General features: G+C 38.2%; 1 protein-coding gene across 2 annotated transcripts in view; it reads left to right on the top strand.

Moving 5' to 3' along the window:
- usp9 (ubiquitin specific peptidase 9) overlaps positions 1-16,396 on the top strand; it is a 230,651-nt gene that overhangs the window by 117,118 nt on the left and 97,137 nt on the right. For both annotated transcript variants that reach the window (XM_048541510.2, XM_048541511.2), the window contains 5 exons: positions 32-162; positions 1,877-2,155; positions 4,244-4,369; positions 8,639-8,764; positions 12,745-12,911. In XM_048541510.2, the coding sequence (XP_048397467.1) occupies positions 32-162; positions 1,877-2,155; positions 4,244-4,369; positions 8,639-8,764; positions 12,745-12,911 (829 nt within the window). The remainder of the gene's footprint in view (positions 1-31; positions 163-1,876; positions 2,156-4,243; positions 4,370-8,638; positions 8,765-12,744; positions 12,912-16,396) is intronic.

Genomic DNA, 16,396 nt, shown 5'->3' with positions numbered 1-16,396 from the left:
TTATGCTTAATTTTATGTTCCTCTGTTTCAGATAACACTACAGTTGAAAAACTTCGTGCTATTTGCTTGGATCATGCAAAGCTTGGGGAGAGCAGCCTCAGTCCAAATCTTGACTCACTTTTTTTTGGACAGTCTGCCTCTCAAGTCTTATACCTAACTGAGGTGTGTAATCTGTTTATTTCTAGTTCTTGTACACCATTATGCAAAAGGCTGAAATTATGTTTTTGGAGGGGATGGCAGGGAAAAACTGAGATTTGGTGATTTGAATGTCTTTGCTGTGACCTGCTTGAGGCAGAAAACTAAGTAGCAATTACTCTCTGAAGTAACTCAATATTTGACTCTAGAAGGGCATCTGATGAAAGAGTAAGATGCTTATTTTTGGACTTGAACATCATTGGAACACTGAAGTAGGCTGAGGACAGGGAGTTCATGGGACGCGAGGTTGGAGAGTTAATAAGAGAGGTGACCAGTAGCATAGGGTCATGTTTGTGAACTGAATGCATGTTCTGCATAAAAGTCACATAATGTGCATTTGGGCTGTTCAATATAGAGACAACTGTATTGTAAGCAGTGACTATTGCAAACTAAATTGAAAACAATAAACATGACTTCATTTTATGGAACAACTGTAATTGCGAGTTGGATGATGAGGCAAGTCTCAATAAATGGGCAGATTTCGTATCCTTTGGTATCCCATAGAAAGATAGAGTAGGAAAGTGCTTTGCTTTGATTCCTTAAGGAATGGTTCTTTTGAAGTGCTGGGAGGAATGGTGAAGTTGGTGTTTTTTTTGATGGTTTGATTATGTCCAGAGGCTGTTGAGGTGGGAGATGATGGATGCAGGGAATGCTATAATGATTAAACGGAGGGAAGGGGAGTGCAAAGAGCAGAATTTTAGTAAAGTGGTGGGCATGTTTGAGGGCCTAGTTTGAATCAATAAATGTGGGGAAATCCGCTTGAGGAAAAACAAAATGCTGAACTGAAAGACTGCATTGTCAAAATGGATGAGGCATCAAAAAACTAAGAATGCACTTCATAGGAAGCAAACTGTGGGAATGTGTCATTGAGGTAGCTGTGGGTGTTAATTGACTTGATTTGATAACCTGACCTCAGAAATGGGGACACTGCAGTTGCAGCTGAAGGAAGCAAGTAAAACTAAAAGTAAAGTTGATATTTCCCAGTTTAGGGCAAGAGCAGGAAGCAGCCCTAATGTAGGTAGTGAGAATGGGTTATATTTTGTAATCCTGTAGATTCTGGAAACGTTTCTGCTGAGTGGAAGCTGACAAACATAATCCCATTAATTAGGAAGAGAGGAAAAGGGAGAATGGACACCTTTTGAAGTCTGCAGTGAGGAGAATCATAGAATCCCTGCAGCCTGATAGCAGGCCATTCAGGCCATCAAATTCACACCAAACCTCCGAACAGCATTCTACCCAGACCCGCCACTCTACCCTATCCTTGTACCTGATATTTTCCATTGCTAATCCATGTAGCCAGCATGTTCCTGGATATGAGGGGCAATTTACCCCAGCCAACCCACCTAACCTGGGCAACTTTAGATTTTGGCAGGAACCAGCAGCAGATGTGGAGAGAATGTGCAAACTCATCACACGCAGTTGCTGGAGAGTGGAATCAAACTAGGGTGTCTGGTGCTATGAGGCAGCAGTGCTAACCACTGAGCCAGGCTTTGGTTTGGTTTTGGGGACTGAAATTATTATGCTGAAAGTTTAGAGTGCATTTTTTGTAACAGTGTATCTTTATGTCATGTCATGGCATGAAGATGGTCATAAAAGTTGGCCTACAAATAAGAATATTGAACTTATCTGCTGTGAAAATTGGCTTTGAATTGTGTTTAAAAATATTTCTATTCCCCTACAGGTGGTGTATGCTTTGTTAATGCCTGCCAGTGCACCTTTGGGAGAAGATGCAAGTGATTTCCAATACAACTTCTTAAAAAGTGGAGGTGTATTCCTTGTTCTTGGCATACTAACCAGGAATAACTTCCTGCTAAATGCAGACATGGAGACTCGAAGGGCTGCGTACCTTAATGCATTAAAAATAGCCAAATTGTTGCTCACTGCAGTTGGATATGGTCATGTTAGAGCTGTGGCAGAAGCATTTCAGCCAGTTGTGGAAGGTTCCAGTACTGTTTCACCAGTATGTATCCTTTTTATAATACCAAACTCTTGTTAAACTACGGTCTGGAATTGTGTAAAAGCCAGATTTTCTTAATGTTAAGGTTGTGGAAGATGTTAGCAGTGAGAGTTACTTTTACTTCATTGCTGATTTTGTTAGTGAAATAAATTAAACCTCCAGCCAGTGAGTTTGAAGTTATAATGTATTTGAGAATGGGGAAGTTAGATGACCGTTGTGACAGTTTGATCTTATCTGAATTATTTGAAATATATGGATTGTGCTTTATTATCTAATCTAGTTTTAAATATACAATTCAGTAGAATCCTCAAATGGCTACAGCACAGAGAAAGGCCATTTGGTTTGTCATGTTTGTCAGAACTTCTCCTGTCTTTCTGGCAATTTTTTTTTTCCTTGTGTAATTAGCCTGTTAACCTCTTTGGAGTCATGACTGAAAGTCTGAATCTAAGAATTGTGTATTCCAGATCCTAACTGCTTATTACGTAGCAAGGTTTTACCTAGGCTTGTTACCTTTGTGACAGTGGGCACTAGTTTGTCCAGATCCCTCATGGTTTTGAATACCTCCATCAAAACTGCTCTTAACTGCCTGTAAGGAAAATATCAGCTTCACCAATCTGGGCTTGAATAGAAGTCTCTTATCCTTGCACCCCTTCTCTTAAATCTTTTTGTGCCCACTCCAATGTCTTGACATTCCTAAAGCGTGAACTGAACATTCTACTTATATTTGAGGCCCACCAAATGTTTCATCAAGATTCACCGTAATTGACCGCTTAGATTAATTCTGTATTTCTAAGTAGCTGGATCTCATATGCTTGGTTGACTGCTGCCCAACCAGTTTAAACAATGTGTGCATGCATATTTCCAGGTTCCTGTGCACCATCTTCAGAACTTTTAGACGCTTTTTTAATTGCCTGTCCTTATTCTTCCGACACATACGTATCACTTTGTTTTTTGTGTTAAATTTCATTTGCACTGTTTGTCCATTCCACCAGGCTGTATTGTCTTAACATTTATCAGTGTTCACAGGAATTCCAAATTATGTCATCTGCAGATTTTCATTCTATACCCTGCGCACCCAAGTCTCAATTATTAATGCATGTCATAAAAAACGGTGGACCGAATACATCATCCTGCAGTCCAAAAACAAGCAAGTCACTGCTATTTTTTTTTGCTATCTCTAAGCTAAATTAGTATCCATGCTGCCATTTTCTTATCAATGGGCTTGAACTTTGCTACTTCAAATACCATTTGGAAATCCATATACCCTGTTTAATTGCATTGACTTCAGCAAACAAAATCAAATCAAATCAGATGCAATTTGCCTGTAACTGTTGTCACAGTTTCATCGTCACAACTTCACTTGGATCCAAGGGGACTAATGGTTATTTTTTTTTCGTGGGTTCTGAAAGTTTTCCTCAAACTGAGGTCAAACTGACTGTCCTGCATTTTCTGTACTTAGCCTTGCACCAGTTTTGGCAGTTCCCCAGTCTGCATGCTATTCACATGTTTCTAACAAGAATCGGAAGATAATGGCAACTAGTTCCAGAGTTTCTACTTTTTAATTCCCTCCGTATATTCGGTCCATCTTATTTGATCCTGTCATCTTGACATATTATCTTGAAGTGCAGCCATTCTTTTCAGTTTTGTTTTCAATTTATCTCCTCTTTCACCATATCTTTGGCAGTACTTCTGGTAAATATGTCTAGTTATTTGGTACCTCAGCCATGCTTTCTGTCTGCTTGTACCTAACTTCTGTTTTAGTCTATTATACGTAATCTTTTGTTTACTTTTTTAATATCTGTATGCCTACAAAAGACTTCTCAGGTTTATTTTTATGTTGATTGCTAGTCTCTTCCCACATTCTGTCTTTGCTCATTTTCTTTTTTTCAGTTGCTCTCTGAAAATTTTGATCACAGATTGGCAACACAAATGAGAACCAAATAAGTCATACTTAATGTTCACTTGCTCTGTAGATGGCAGAATGCTCTATAGATTATATCATGTCGCATTAATTTTGTTTTTTTCATTATTTCAAGGTATCATGTCCCTAGACCATATTTTGTTAAAGTTTTTTTTTTATTTTTTAAACAGATAAATCATGCTACTCATAGCCAGGCTGTAGTTCTGCAGAATGCTCTGCATAACATTCCAAACCCTACTTCAGAATGTATGTTGCGAAATGTTGCCATTCGCCTGGCACAGCAGATTTCAGATGAGGTTAGTATGTTTGTCTTTGGAGTTTGGTTATAAATGTTGAATATGTGTGATAAGAATGTTGCTTATTACTTTCTTCCCTGTTATCAATTGAAAGAAATTATCAAACGATCATGATATACAATTGTATATGATAGCTTTCTGTGAATACTGTGCAGGTATTGATTTGTTGTCCAAACCAGATAAGTTATTTTCCACCTGAGTAATGCTGATCATCAAACTGCCCAGGTTGCCAAATAACATTCTTTTCCAATATGAGGTCACATAGCAAGTGAGTCTTTTGTTTATCTTGGCATGTGGAAAGTGAGATCCTTTCAGTAAGTTAATGTTTATTTCTGTTAACACCACAACAGAATGACACTTTTTCTCAGGATTCAATAGACTGTGAAATACCAGTATAAACAGATTTAACTTCATTAGTAAGTTACAATTCTGAATTCTCCATTTTGAGCTCTCATCCACAGATCAGAACTGGTCCTCATGAAGCATTCCTGTATTTCATCTGAGTGCCAGAATTCTTTGGAGCCAAGTGAAGAAACAGATTTAGTTACCAATTAAATGTAACCCAAAGTTCATTTATTGTGAAATGACAGATACTAATCAGCATTATTCCTTTCAAAGAAAAGAAAGCAAGTACTTTGTGGAAAAGAAATAATTGAGGGCATAAGCAGTGTTTACCCATAGCGCTTTGTATAGTCATCTTGGTAAGTAAAAGTAGAGTCTCCTTTAGATGGTTGAGGAGAAAATTTAATGGAGTAGATTATTTAAATTCACTTTGGCTTTGCTGAATGCTGTTGTTGTCCAAGAGACAGAGTAACTTTTCCAAGATGCATGTTGACTGAATTAGAGAAATGTTATTTCTTACCTGTTGTCTCAAAACTGTTCTGGCTTTTAAGCCATAATAAACCAAGATTTTCAAAACCTACGTGTGGGTCAAATTATACTCTAAATTTGATTTTTTAAAAAAAATTCATTTGCATAACACAGACGTCATTGGTGAAGCCAACATTTACTGTCTATCCCCAAATGCTGTTGAAATGAGTGGCTTAAAAGGCTCTTTCTTGGACTGTTGAATGTCAGCCACATTGGGCAAAGAATTGCATGTAGACCAGATACGATAAGAGTAGCCAATTACGTTTAAGAAGGACATTAGTGAACCATGGGTATGGAGGACTTAGGACAACGGTGATACATTTTGTGATTTGATTAGCTTTTGATTCCAGATCTTTGAGTTCAAATATCATTCAGTTGTGATGGGATTTGAATCCATGTCCTAAGAACATTAGTCTGGCTTTTAGATTACTAGTCAAGTGATATTACTGCTTTGTCACTACCTCCCTCAAAATATAAGGCTCAGACAAGATTATTTGTTGATCCTGGGGCTTATGACAAGAGCAAGATGCAATAAGCTATATTTTCTTTTGTGCTGTTGTTTCCCAAACTACTTCACTTGCCCAGGTTGTCAGTTCTTCAGATCCTCCTCTGGTAGAGAAAGCAAGAACTGCTGATGCTGGAGTCAGAGATAAGTGTGGAGCTGGTGGAATGCAGCAGTCCAGGCGGCATCAGAGGAGCAGGAAAGTTGACATTTTGGGTTGGGATCCTCCTTCAGAAAATCATTTTCTGAAGAAGGGTTCTGACCCAAAACGTCAAAGTTCCTCCCATCGCCTCTGGTAGATCTTCTCTTTAAAACACCTTTACGCCAAATTTGAGCTGAAACAGAATTCAGATGACCTCAACTTAGGCAGTGAACGTTATGGCTTGCTCTAATAATATTGTGGGTGAGGAAAATGATGTTACACAACCCCACACGTGTTTTGTTCTGGATGGACTTCCTATTGTTTCAAAAGAGTGCTCAACAGATATTTGACAATTGTGTATTTTCGGATGTTTCGTTATATTTCTTGAAATGGAGTGTCTCTGTACAAATTGTCCAGGAATGAAAGTTTGAAAGGCCACCTTTTGTGCCGACTTGCTAACGACCAACTGACCTAACCAGATTTTTCAGTATGCTATATCATTCATACCTGTTAGCATAGATGTGACCTATGCTGAAGTACTGGGCTTAGATATTTGCAGAGTATGACTTCATGCATTTTTGAGATTTTAATTCACATGTTTGTGCACGTTAGATATCTTCATTTTGAAAAAATACTTTGAATTGTCACTGGCAGCCACTTTGGTATGCCTTTTATGTGGTATTTGGTATTTTTGTAAGTTTTACAGTTTCCCTTCAGAATGTTGACAGTATTTGGAAGTGATTCTGTAGCACTTAAATACATTGCTCAGATGATTTCTTGACTTGACTTCACTCTTCCTGAGTGTGCAAGAGTGGTTAGCTGTTGCAGGCAGGCCACTCTGATTCTGTGAATGTCAGAAAAATTGAGGAAACGTGGTTAAAACTGGGGAATTAATACTCATGAAATTCACAATCGTTAGTGTGGAAAGAGCCCATTTTGCCGATGGTGTTTGCACTATCCCTTGAATAAACAATATGTCGTTTCTCTGCCTTCTCTCCTGCATATTCTTCCCTTTTTGGTAACTGTTAATCTCCCTGTTGAAAGTCCAAATTGAACCATCTTTAACATATACAGACACTACATTCTAGATCCAAACATCTGAGCATCCACAAGCTTTTCCCTTGTGTATCCCTTCCTCTTTGTAATTACATCAAACTTATCATTAAAGGGCACCTATGAGACCAAAGTATGCTGGTTGATTAAATATTCCAGTTGATCAAGGTATCCACATAATCAGTGTAAAGCACACTGAGTAATAAAACTGTAATAGCAGGGGTGTACGCGTCACTGTTATACTTTACTTACAGCATAAATCACTTAAATAATAATGCAACTTTGTCTTAAATAAAACTTGAGAGCGTTCTCACATGCACCCTCTGCTGACTACTTGGACATCATGGAGATCATGATGATACCATAAACTTGCAGTATTTGAGGTATATAATTTTTGCCTGTCTATCCAGCCTACCAGCTCAAAAGGTGCCAGTTAAAGCAAAATTTGCTGTGCTTGAAATCTGTCTCTTCAGTTCTCAAAACTTTCAAAAATTGGCATGGTTCCACGTGTCAAGATTCAGATTCTTCATGATTTTGAATAATTGAAATCTTCTCAGCATTATTTTCTCCAAGGAAAATTCTTCCAACTTCCCAGTATATCTTTATAACTGTCTCTTCTGGTATTCATTTTGATCAGACCTTCAAGAATGTGTTAGTTAGTTGCACCTAACAGTACAGTTGTGGAAGTTTGCAGTTATGGGCTTTTTCCAGTTTGAATTGGATCAAGACTTGTGCAACTTTTTAGACATGACTGTTACACTTGCATAACAAAACGTTCAATCATTTGTAGCATTCAACTACATAAGAGCTGGATGCAAGATGCTTTTATCCACAACACCATTTGCAACATCAAGATTTCATGTGCAAAATAAAAACAAAATTGTGACCACCTGCCTCAAACTTGGGAAAGTACTCTGATGGCAATACACCATGTAATATCAGGTTCTGAATAATACTAATGCAGAAGACCTCTCACCACTGAATTCAGTTTGAGAGACCAGGGCTATGGACTTTGACCATTGGACTGGGATTCGCAGACCGGTTTCGTGGAAACTGAGATTGCCAGCCGTCACACAGAAATCTCCAATGGGCAGAAGGCAGTGAGACCCAGTTATGAAGTATATCAAAAATAATTTAAACTAACATATTCGCTCATTAGTTTGCATATATCTCAATTAGACTAAGCTAATAAATTTGTTACAAAACAGCCTATTCTTAACTCCAAGGCAAGGTCATTGGCAGCCAAAACAGGCTTTTTTTTTTCCATTTGTTTTTCACGTATTTTCCTTCACTTAATGCCATGTCCAGTTAATTCTTAATAATTAACCCTTGGTAGTCAGGTTTTGGCGATATCACTCTTGAGCTGAACATTTACACCAACTAAAGCATTAAATTGAAAACATTTTTCAATGTTTGTTTTTTTAACAGGCTTGTAGGTGAATTAAGCAGGGGATTTGTGCACTTGCATTGTGCTGAGTAGCTTAAAAGATGAAATATTGAATTTCTCATGACTTATATAAACATAATGGAGATGAAGCAGATTTGGAGTCAATTGTGCATTCTTGGATAATTTCTTCTAGAAATTTCTTTTGGTGTTTGTAATAATTATATGTTATGTCAAAAAACTAACCATTTCACTAATGCATTATGTATTCCAAAGCATTGTTCAGAATTTAGTTAATCATACTGTTTTCTTTCCAAGGCTTCAAAATACATCCCAGACATTTGTGTTATTAGAGCAGTGCAAAAGATTATCTGGGCCTCTGGCTGTGGTTCAATACAGCTTGTATTCAGTTCAAGTGAAGAAATTAGCAAGATATATGAGAAAGTAAGTTAATTATTTTAAATTTGATATTTAAGAACACGTTTCCAAATATCTTGTAATCCTAAGTCAAAAATGATTAATTTATGGGTGAATTTCTTGAAAGCTTCTCTAGGTTCAGTGTTGGAGCTGGAGATTGTATTTATGCGCATACACAACTTTTCTCCTGACGTTGGTGATGTAATTGAGAAGCTCCAAAGAAAGTCATCCTTGCAGTGTTTGACAGAAAGTGTGCATGATGACTTTAATAAGGATCTCATGCTTTTTTGACACTCTTTCACATTGACTGCAAATTTTATTTCTTTAAACAGAAGCAATTTCTTTATTACTTCAATTTATAGGATGTTGATGTTCATTGGCAAAAATGGATTTGAATGCCAAGACCATTGTGTGTCACATTGTGTGTTTATTTGGTCAACTCACTGGACTGTTGATTAAGAGCTATTCATAAGTATGTATTATGTGATTCAGTGTGCTGGTTTTACAGATTATTGAACAACATTATGCATGGATTTCCAATTAAGAAAAATCAGAAGTTTTCAATTTGAGCAGCAGGACAAGTCTTAAAAAAAACAAATAAAACTCTTCAAACTGAGCAGGAAAAACCCACAGCAGAGGTGATGATCACAGCAGCCAGATATTCCTAATAGCAATCAATGTTTGGAAGACTTCACTTAATAGTCCACTTAGTTAAACTTGTGACATCTTCGCCATGACTTTTGAGTTTGAATGCCAAAATTTCCGTTCTGTGTTGAATTGTTGGATGTGCAGTCCCTGGATGAAATATTAAACTGAGGTTTGAGCATCTGTTTGGTCCCTCTTGAAGGATAATACATAGAATGATTTTTCTGGAAGGTGCAAATCTAACCTGCCTTGTGTTAAAAATTATAACTTCTGAAATCATTATTGACATAATGAGTTTTGCCGCTTACCTGACAATGGTACTAGAATAGACATACTCAAATTACATGAACTGTTGGTGGGTGTTATTCTTCAAGGGGACTTACCAGCAATTGGAAAGAAAAGGCTGACGGATGGAGGAATTTGAACATGAGAAAATAAATTCAGTAAATTGCTGGAATGATATCTGTAGATGAGGGTGCACTCATTGATGCGCAAATAAAACTTGAGTTAGGATATTTGCAGCAAGGTTTCAGATGAGTACAAGTTCATTCAGGTTGAATGCCTAACTAGGATAATACTCGATTCCAAATTGTATGACAGATGTCAAGTATTACAAGGCATGCTCGTGGGAGGATAATGTCCTCTTGATTCTTAAGTAGAATAGTCCAAATTTCTTCTAGTCTCCCAAGGAATTGAAGCATTTTACCATTATTCCTGTTGACTGTCTCCTATATTTTCTGTGTCTTCTTCTGGACCTTGGCATCTTTCTCATCATTATTACTGTTCTTAATATTTTCCAAGGGGTGTTGCTGGCCTAGTGGTATAATCACTCGACTGTTATTCCAGAGGCACAATGTTCTGGGGACACAGGCTCGAATCCCGCCACAGTGGATGCTGGAATTTGAATTGAAAAAAGTTCTGAAATTAAGAATCTAATGAAGACCATGAAACCATTGCCAAAAACCCACCTGGTTCACTAATGTCCTTTAGTGGAGAAAACTGCCACTCTTACCTCGTCTGGCATACATGTGACTCTAGACCCACAGAAATGTGGTTGACGCTGAACTGTCTTCTGAGTAATTAGGGATGGGCAATAAATGCTGCCTAGTTAGTGACATCCCTCATCCTGTAAATGAATTTTTAAAAAATAAAGACACTGCACTAAGACTTGGGGACAGAAGTAGGCCATTCAGCCCGTTTGAGTCTGTTCTGCTGTTTAATGAAATTAGTTGATGATGCATTTTCCTGCCTTTTCTCTAAACATTTAATTCCCTTAATGTTTAAAAATCTATCTTATCCTTGCATGTTTCCCTATAATGTACTCTACAATGTACAGTTCCATAGATTTACCACCCTGAGGGGGAAAAACCTTTTTAGCTTAAGCGGGTGACTCCTCACTCTGAGAATGTGCCCTCTGGTTCTATATTCTTCCACAGGAGAAGCAACTTCTCCTAAACTACTCTGTCAAGTTTCTTCGGGGTCTTTGTATGTTTCAGAAAGGTCTCCACTCAATTCTCTAAACTACGATCAGAGCAGGCCCAATTGACGCAACCTCTCCTTGTGAGAAAATATTTCCACACCTGGGCTCAACCTTGTTAATCTTCTGTTGACTGCTATCCGACCTTTCTGATAGAGACCAAAACTGTTCACAGTATTGAGGTCAGACTGGTGCCTTGTGGAGTTTTAGCATGACCTTCCTAGTTTTACGCTTTACTCCTTGTGAAATAAAGGCCAACATTCCATTTTGGGTTCTCTATTACACTTTAACTTGGATATTAGTCCTCCATGATTTACGTTTGAAGACTTGCAAGTCCCCTAATGCTGCAGCTTTCTGCAGTCTTTCCCCATGTAAATAATACTGAGAACTCTGTTCTTCCTGTCAAAGTTCATAACTTAATATTTTACCATATTATGTTCCATTTGCTAGGTTTTTGTTCACTCACTTAATCTATCTGTATCGTTCTTTAGACTCCTTGTCATCCTTACTATCAATTGTTATCTGCAAACTTGGCAATTATGCAGTCACACCTCACCTCCATGTCATCAATATGTGAAATATGATTCACGTTGTGGTTAGGCACATGCACAAGCACAAGTGAGGAGCACATGCTCAATTCCTGTGCAGGCCAATCATTAGGGTTGCACTCTTGTTTTCATGTAAATACACATAATTTTAAACTTAACCTTGCAAATAATTCTTCCGACCATTTAAACCATGTAATTACACTTAACACTAATTGACAGTTTGATTAATCATGTGTAAAACACTTAGGTAGGTGCAAGAGCCGTTAAGAAGCTTGGATTTTTTCATTATCCAGAAATCAAATGCAGGTGGCTGTTTTAGCTTGTCTGGGACAATCTTCCATTCTCCGTTGACATGCACTTCTACCTCCCATATAAATGACATCTGATGGAGCACTGTTAGTCACATGAAACTGTTGAACAGATGGTAAATCTTTTGGCATCAAGAGAAAGATGCAGTCACGATGAAGTGGATTTTCAATGTTGAGTTAATGGAATTTAAACTGATGACACACAGTTACACGTTAGATGAATTTCATTCTTCAAATTTGTATATTTTAAACAGAACAACATGATCTGGGAGCACAATATTGGCAACCTTCACTCTTCAACTACTGCCCGAAGTATCTCAATGTGCCATTGCTTGGGCTTTTCAACGGAATAGGTTGACACAACTACCAAGTGATTTATTTCTATGTTAAGAGTGTGGGTTATTGTCTTTGTGGTGCAGTTGGCTGATAAGTCTGAACTATGTTGATTAAAACAACAAAACCATAAACTTTAAAAAAATAAATACAATGTGCTATAAAATGATTTTTACTTCCTGACAGCAGGAAAAATGAAATGTACTGAAGAATTACGTACTTAATGAATACTATTGCACTTGAAGGGAAATAGGACTGAATACGATTAAGTTTTAATTAATACTCAGTATTTTACCATTTCAACTGTCTTGATTTCTGCAGATTTAAGAAAAGTAGAGAGGGAATCCTTTTTTCTGAGGGGTGTTAGTGTATGAAATTCTCCGTGGAATGAGGTGCCTGAATACATGCCAAGTGTGCATTAAATGGATTCTTAATCCTTTGTGGAGGCAAAGGGTATTGGGCTACACAGCAAAGTCGAATTAGTGTCACAGTCCAATTATTTATTCTTTTTAAATAAAGAGCACAGTAGGTGCAATGGGCTAAATTGCCTACTTCTAACTTCATCTTATAAGGGGTAGCACGTTTTACGTTGTCTTTGAATTTTGTTTTTGAATATGAAATTTGGAAACTGTCAATCTGCTTATTGAATTGTGGATTCCAGCCTTAAATTGCATTTTTCTGTCATTTTAACTAAAGACTAATGCAGGAAATGAACCAGACTCTGAAGATGAACATGTTTGCTGTGAAGCCCTGGAGGTGATGACCTTGTGCTTCGCACTGGTTCCAACGGCGCTTGATACACTTAGTAAAGAAAAGGCATGGCAGACCTTCATAATAGATTTGTTACTGCATTGTCACAGCAAGTAAGTAATGTTTTTAACAGCAATTTATGAATGGATCAGCGTGCAATGTTATAAACCACTTTAAGCCGCATCATAGCTTACTGAATGTTTTACCTCATGTACCGTAATGAAGTGAATCTGTTGTATTCAGAGGAGGACTTCATAATGGAGTCACATAACAAGAAAGGTCATATTTCTGTATCATACTTGGAAACGTCTTTTAAGGGCCGAAGTGGAACTTTCTCATCTTCCTAAATTGCCACATGATAGAAATGCAAGAGGACAGAGTATGGAAAATTTTTAACTATGGAACATCTGTCTTTCATTTTAAATGTTTAGTTCAGTTTATGACTGAACATGGGATCTTGGATCCACAAGCTGTCCATTTTGATTTAGAACCACTTGTCATTCTAAAATCTAATGAGTTTTCATAGATTTATAGAATCCCTACAGTGTGGAAACGGGCCATTTGGCCCAACAAGTCCACACCACCCTTCTGAAGAGCATTCCACTCAGACCCATTCTCCTACCCCTACATTTCCCATGTGCAGCCCACTTAAACGAAACATCCCTGGACACTTGGCAATTTAGCTTGGCCAGTCCACCTGTGCTGCACCTCTTTGAACTGTGGGAGGAAACTCATGCAGACACTAGGAGAATGTGCAAACTCCATGCAGACAGTCGCTCAAGGGTGGAATCGAACCCGGGTTGCTGGTGCTGAGAGACAGCAGTGCTAGTCACTGTGCCACCCCTTTTTGTTTTAATTGATGGACAAAAGGGTATGTCACTTCACTCTGAAGGCAAAGAGCTCAAAAACCTCGCTGAAAAGAAACAACTAACACCACAGAAATCCGACTCCCCAGCCTACCATGCTTGCTCAACCATCTCGATCATTAGTACCATGGCTTAAAATTGACTCCAAAATCATATCCCAATCTAACAGTTTTGGAATACAGGTCACTAGTGTTACTGTTGGAATGTTGCAAGGAACTGCAGCTTTTGTGTCTGGTGTACTCTGATATGTCTCAATATCACATGGAGGCATTGAACTGAATGAAGACTGGTATCATTCATGTTGATTGGTGCTCACTGAATTTGAAGATTGTGGCAGTATATATGCTGTTGAATTTTTCCTGTTGGGAAAGCTCAAAATTGAATATTTCCAAGATATTGGGTTGGTTTTTAATTATATTTCAAGAATTTTGACATTTGCACTGAATGCAATGGTTGTCGCACCCTAAATGTCATCACTGTTACAGTTAGCTTGCATTACTGTCTTTTGTCATTCAATTTCCAAACTTTCTGTTCAGTCCTCTGGTTCAGGACATTGCATTTGGACTGGAAAAGAACTTGGAATGAGAGCATCTGGGTCCATTTGTAGTAGTCCATATGTATGTCACAGATAGATAGACCTAAAAGAGGTTCTGCTGAGGGAGTGTAAAGAGTTAGGGATTACTTTAAAAAGAAACACTAATCGCTGGATTACTGAGTCAGAAGCAAATTGGCATGGGGTGAAAAAAAAAGAGTTGAATGTGTTGCTCAGAGACTGGTGTGGGGGAAATAGGTTTCAGTTCATGAGATACTAGTGCCAGAACTCAGCAGAGAGGAAGCTGTACTGTCAAGATGGCTGATACCTGAACCATGCTGAAGTTAATGTACTGCCAGGCCACCTAACTTTGGCTGTGGCAAACACCTTAATGAGTTAGGGTCATGTGAAGGAAAATTTGGAAATTGAATGGCAAAAGACCAGGCAGAAATGCAAGCTGACGATAAGGGTGATGACATTTAGGATGTGACCAGATGAAGCAGAGTATACAAAGGTGTACCAGCAAATAAAGTTAAAGTAGGGCATAATGATAAAGGTTGAATTAAAGGCCCTTCATCTGAAAGCTCCATTTGTAACAAGATGGAGGAATTAATAACACCAATATTATGGCCAGTGTAGAACTGTAACTATGGCTTCGACTTGATTTTTCACAGGTATTGGTGTTCTGCAAAGGCAGGACTAAAGGAAGAGAAGACGGGGTGGTTCTGGTAACTTAGGATGAGTTCAGTTCAACTTTGAGAAATTATCTTGGTTCGGTATCAAAATGTAGAATCCATGTGGTTAACAAAAGTCATTATTAAAAGTGGTCATGAGCCCTCTTGACATTATTTACACCGGGATAGATTATACATGTAGAAATAATTTGTGGGCTGTTTGCAAGGCAGATTTGAAATTTTAATCTTTCAAATATAAACTGCATGGGTGGCATGTATGCTGAGATTGTTGAATGCCTTTGGGATTGTTCCTTCCAATATGGTTATGGAGTAGGCAGTTTCAGAGCTTGCATGTGTAATGAGGCAGAACTAATTTAGCACCACGTAGTAAAGGATTTATCAATTTTTGCCAATTCTTATTTGCCCTGAAGCAGATGCTGCTGAGCTGTCACCTTGAACTGCTGCAACCTGTGTGGTGTCGATGTACGCACCATGCTGTTACAAAGGGAATTCTTGGGTTTTCACTCAGCAGCAGTGAAGGAACGGTTGTATTATCTTAAGTAAGGATGATGTGTACCTCGGTAGGGAGCATGCAGGTGATGGTGTTCCCATGCTTTAGTGTCCTTCCTTGACCAGGTTTAATAGGTTTAAGTTTAATAGGTACTGTCGGAGGAGATTTTGAGTTGTTGAAGTGCATTTTGTAGAAGGTATGTACTACCACTGTGCGTAGGTGGTAATGTTCAAGGTGATTGATTAGGTACCAGCCAAGCATCTGTTTTGACCTGAATGGTGCCAGACTTGTCTTTAGTGGAGCTGCACTCATTCAGATGTGTGCAGAGCATTTGATCACAATTCTGACTTGCCTTGTAGATGGTGGATAGGTACCGGGGAGACAGGTGGCAATTATTTGCCGCTGAATTTCTACTTCTGACCTGTTGTTACAGCCAGAGTTGATGTTACTGGTAAATCAGATGCCAGACTGAAACCTGGCTTGATCGGTTGTCTTTTTTAAAACTTGTTATTAATGAGGTGATCTTTCATTGAAATATGCACATGGTACTGCAGATGTGGTTTTATCAGTGAAACAGAAGTTTATTATGCTGCAGCAGCAGCCATAAACAGAACGAACGAAACTGTTTACATGTGCCAGCTTATAAAAATATCAAATGATAAAATGCACCAATCCCAACTGCACTCCTTTACAGGACTCTCAGGAGAGAGTTACCTTCTTATCATCATCTTCTGAGCTTAACTTTTCTGTTGTTTTAAGTTTTCTGTCTTGAGAATCTGAGCCTTTTCCTTGAGTCTTCTAAATTATCTTTCTTCTTTCAGGAACATCTGTCTTGTATGTTAAGCTTCAGCTAAGACCTCTTGCAAACCTTTAAACTGGAAAGAGTTTCTCCAGTCTTCTGGGTCATGTTTCATCTCTGTTCCCTACACCAGAAGCCTGATGCACAGCTGTTTACCCTGTTTGCTAATGAAACTCATCCAGTGTAAACAAAGCTCTATTACTCACCAGGAAGAGT

This window comes from Stegostoma tigrinum, chromosome 12, assembly GCF_030684315.1.
Source record: "Stegostoma tigrinum isolate sSteTig4 chromosome 12, sSteTig4.hap1, whole genome shotgun sequence".
In the NCBI taxonomy this organism is placed as follows: Eukaryota; Metazoa; Chordata; class Chondrichthyes; order Orectolobiformes; family Stegostomatidae; genus Stegostoma; species Stegostoma tigrinum.
This window is presented reverse-complemented; position numbering and strand designations above follow the sequence as displayed.